Here is a 4,547-nt window from a genome sequence, read left to right as displayed (position 1 = left end):
TGATGGCAAAACAAGTTTAGTGAATGATTAATAGTAAGGGTCATTTGGTTCATCGTGATATTATATTACACCGTAATATCACATTATTGTAATCTTATATTAATGTGATCTTAATACAAGAATACAATATTATATTGTTTAATAAGGTGATGTAATATATTGTATGATTTTAAATTATAGTAATATTAAAAAAAAAATCAAAAACCTTAATATCATATCATCATAATATTAATCACATTAAAGATTAAGAGATTCACTCAAGAAATTATTAGATCCACTAAGAAGACAACTAATGTGGTCTTTCCTGACCTTCCAACTAATAAAATGTTGTTATTTATACAAAATACATCATCATCGGATAATTTTTATTTTTTTATTTCCCATACTAATTAAGATGCTCACACATACATTTACCTAAATAATATTACCTCATTGGCTAAAAAAAGTACCACATCAGCGGTCCTTGCAGTATAAACAATAATTTCTACAATGAATCAAAAGCCCCTAAATAAAAAAGTAAACGTTAGTGGTGGCAACTGGCAAGACGAGGAGCGTAAGAATTTGACATAAAAATGTCATAAAACACAGGCGGTGGTATAATTAAAAAAACAAATAAATGAAAGAGTAAAGGAAGAAATAGAAGACCGACTCTCTTCCGTATCAAGGAAGAAATAGTTGGCGGCAGAAGGGGTGTTCTGAATTCCGATTACCCACCAGTCTATCTATCTTCACCGATTGATTTCGAAGAAGATGATGAAATTCTCTCTGCAATCCAAAAAGCCCTCTTCTTCTTCTTCTTCAAAACCTAAACCCATTATCAAACCCTCCGAAGATGAAGATGAACAAGAAGAACATTCCAAGCACCACCAAGTTCAATTCATTACCGAATTCGACGCCTCTTCCAAAACCACCCAACCCAAGAGATCAATTCCGGTAATCGCTCCCATCGAGAACGAATGGAGACCTCACAAACGCATGAAGAATCTCGAACTACCGATCTCCTCTTCCGCCGCCGCGCCGGCGCCACTCTCCTTCGAGGCCGCGGCACCTGACTCCCTCGATGACAAGACTACCATATCCTACGGCCTCACTATCCGCAACAACAACAAAGCCCCAAATTCCGAATCCAATAGCGGCGGCGGCGGCGGCGGCGAGAATGTCGACGAAGAAGAACTGCCGCCTCCGCCGCCGAGATCTGATAATAATAATAAGGGTGTGGAGAACATGTTGCTACAGAAGCTGAAGGATGATTTGAAGAGGTTACCTGAAGATAAGGGTTTCCAAGAGTTTGATGATACGCCGGTTGAGGGTTTCGGCAAGGCTATGCTCGCTGGATATGGATGGAAAGAAGGTAGAGGGATTGGGAAGAACGCTAAAGAGGACGTTGAAATTGTTGTGCAGAAGAGACACACTGGGAAGCACGGGTTTGGGTTTGTGGAAAAGGTGGATGAGCCATTTAGGTTTTCTGTTGGGAAAAATGTCAGAGTAATTGCAGGGAGAGATGTGGGTTTGAAGGGTCGAATCGTTAAGGTATTGGAGAGTAAGTCTGAGGTTGTTTTGGAGCTCTCAAAGAGTGAAGAGAAAGTGCAAGTTCGAGTCGAACATCTTACTGAATTGGGGTCTAAAGAAGAGGAGATTTGCTTGAACAAATTGAGAGAAGCAGCATCAAAGTCGAAAAAGAGGAAGATGGAGACAATGACAATGACAATGACAACGACGACGACAAAGAGCACTAGCATTAAGGCTTCTTGGCTTAAGAGTCACATTCGGGTTAGGATAATTAGCAAGGATTTGAAAGGGGGGAGATTGTACTTGAAGAAAGGGGAGGTTGTGGATGTAGTTGGACCGAGAACGTGTGATGTATCGATGGATGAGAGTAGGGAGTTAATCCAAGGTGTGTCACAAGACTTTCTTGAGACTGCACTACCTCGCTGCGGGGGGCCTGTTTTGGTTTTGTGTGGTAAGCATGATGGTGTGTTTGGAAATCTTGTTAGCAAGGATTTGGAACAAGAAACTGCTGTGGTTCAGGATGGCAATAACCATGAATATGTAAATGTGCGGCTTGATCAAATTGCAGAGTATATCGGGGATCCCACCTACCTCGGATATTGATATGTTATTAGTAAGTAGTTCAAACAATTTTCTTTATCAAATTCCTATTCATGCTTCATGTGTTCACTGGATATTCTGCTGAGGTTTTTGAAATTATACTGATTGTTTTGATGTAGGATTTCTTTTTAAATATGGTGATTGCTGGATTTACTTATGGAAACTTAAACTAGACTTTTAAAATATAAATTTCTCTTTTAGTGTGACATTTAAACTTTAATGGGCTCTTATACCGAGTTAATGTAAGATCTTAGAAATTCAATACTAATTTAGATTTTTTTTTTTTTTTTTTTTGATGAGATCTAAGCTTGAAGAGTTCTTGAATAAGGTTTGATGTTTAAGGGTTTAGGTAATTAAAAGATTGGATCTTGAGTATGTTTGATGTTTGTTTGGTGTTAAAACAATAAATAGAACAAGAATAAAAGAGGGATTAATATTGTCAATGAGTTTTAGCTCAATTGGCACCTCCTCCACTTATAAGTTCTAGGTGGAGGGTGAGGTTGTGGGTTTAAGACATGTGTAACTTACCATTAAAAAAAAAAGAACAAGAAGATAAAGGGAACTTCCCAACTATTTGGGGTGAAGTGGATGATGTCGTGAAGAGTGTGCAAATTGTTGGAATCTTGGAGAAGGGGCTTTGAAAAACATGGGGTGGGTATCATATGGCGGGCTGTACATTTATGTCTTACTTCTTATGTGGTTGATTTAGAAGGAACACAATAAATCAATAATAGGGCTTTTGAGGATTTATAGAAGAGTCCTACAATGTTGAAGTCTAATTTCTTGAGGGTTCTGTTTATTGGATGGCAGTTTTTCCTTGTTATTCTTTTTCTTCTATTTTTGAGTTCATTGCTTATTTTACCCTTGCTTGAGTGTGTCCTATGATTGACAGCTTGTGTACTATAAGGCACCTTCCTTGATATTTATAATACAGTTTTATGTTAGTATCAAAAAATTAAATTCCATTTGTGTGCCATAGAGTAAACTCTAACCCATTGTCCTTATGATCATTTTGACTTGCCAATTTGAATGAATGCAATCATGGGTTTTTTTTGGCGCAAGATCATATATCAAGTCAGGTGTAAACAGTAAACCATGTAAACTAGTTCTGTTTGTTGTATTATCTTCTAACCATAAATTAATCCTATGGGTACTACTTATAGATGTGTTTGATATCTCAATAACTGAAGCAATTTGATTGTAGAATCTAATACCTATTCCTGCTGCTGTGGCTAACCGAATTGAGAAACTTTAGAGGAATTTCTTATGGGGTGGCATTGGTGACGAACCAAAATTCTGTTTGGTTAAATGGGCTACTGTCTGCACTCCCATTTCTTTGGGTGGCTTGGGGATAAGGAAGGTAAGACCTTTTAATGAAGCTTTGCTTGGGAAGTGGCTATGGAGATTTGGGATGGAGAGGGCTGCCCTTTGGAGGCAAGTGATAGAGGTGAAATATGGCTGTGGATGGGGTGGCTGGTGTACTATGCCTGTTAACGGTCCATATGGTGTTGGCTTGTGGAAAAATATTAGTCAAGTGAAATTTTGGCAAGACCGTTGGTGTGGTGAGACATCTCTTGCAATCAGCTATTCTTTATTGTTTAGATTTTGCCGAGAGCAGGAGGTTAGTGTGGCTGAGCTTATGAAGTTTGATGATGGAGTCCTGTTTTGGGATGTAAGTTTCTTTAGGAGTGTGCATGCTCAAGAATTAGAGGCATTGGCCGGTTTCATGGATACCATATATGGTGCTTCAGTGAAGGGGTTTGGTGACGATAAGATGTGCTGGAAACTTGATAAAGAGAAGGGCTTCATGGTTAAATATTATTATAGTCTCTTAGTGGGCTCTAATGACTATTGCTTTCCTTGGAAAAGTATTTGGAAACAGAAGATTCCTTCTCGAGTAGCTTTCTTTGTTTGGACTGCTGCTTTAGGGAAATGCTTAACGATTGACAATTTACGAAAAAAAGAAAGTTTTGGATATTGGATTGGTGCTACATGTGCAAGTGCAATGGTGAATCGGTTGATCATCTTTTTCTTCATTGTCTGGTTGCAATGGATCTGTGGGCTATGGTGTATGGTTTGTTTGGAGTGAGCTGGGTTATTCCGCAATCTATAGCGGGGCTTCTAGCATGTTGGCAAGACAGATTTGGTCGTCATCGAAATGGGTATATATGGTTGATTTTTCCCTATTGCTTATTGTAGTGTCTTTGGAGGGAGAAAAATGGTAGGTGCTTTGAAGATAAGGAGAGATCCATATCCAACTTGAAGCTATTTTTCTTTAGAACTTCAATGGATTGGTTAGCTGCTCTTTAGAACCAATCATTTTTATCTATTCTTGATTTCCTAGATTTTTGTAATTGTTGTTCTTGATTGTTTGACCCCTTGTACACTCCTTGTGTACTAGGGTGTTCCCCTTTTTTGATATAAATAAACTTATTACT

The 4,547-nt window shown here is 38.3% G+C and overlaps 1 protein-coding gene across 1 annotated transcript; it reads left to right on the top strand.

Annotated features, from left to right (window-relative positions):
* Positions 1–545: 545 nt before the first annotated feature.
* On the top strand, positions 546–3,847 carry LOC126707980 (protein MOS2-like). Its single transcript, XM_050407759.1, has 2 exons — positions 546–2,122; positions 3,314–3,847. The coding sequence occupies exon 1, from the start codon at positions 751–753 to the stop codon at positions 2,110–2,112; it is 1,362 nt and encodes a 453-aa protein (XP_050263716.1). The 5' UTR covers positions 546–750; the 3' UTR covers positions 2,113–2,122; positions 3,314–3,847.
* The last annotated feature ends 700 nt before the right edge of the window (positions 3,848–4,547 follow it).

The sequence above is a fragment of the Quercus robur genome, chromosome 12, assembly GCF_932294415.1.
Source record: "Quercus robur chromosome 12, dhQueRobu3.1, whole genome shotgun sequence".
NCBI classification, from domain to species: Eukaryota; Viridiplantae; Streptophyta; class Magnoliopsida; order Fagales; family Fagaceae; genus Quercus; species Quercus robur.
This window is presented reverse-complemented; position numbering and strand designations above follow the sequence as displayed.

Excerpts from the sequence above, each read along its gene's own strand:
- LOC126707980 (XM_050407759.1), top strand. The coding sequence starts at position 751 with ATGATGAAATTCTCTCTGCAATCCAAAAAGCCCTCTTCTTCTTCTTCT.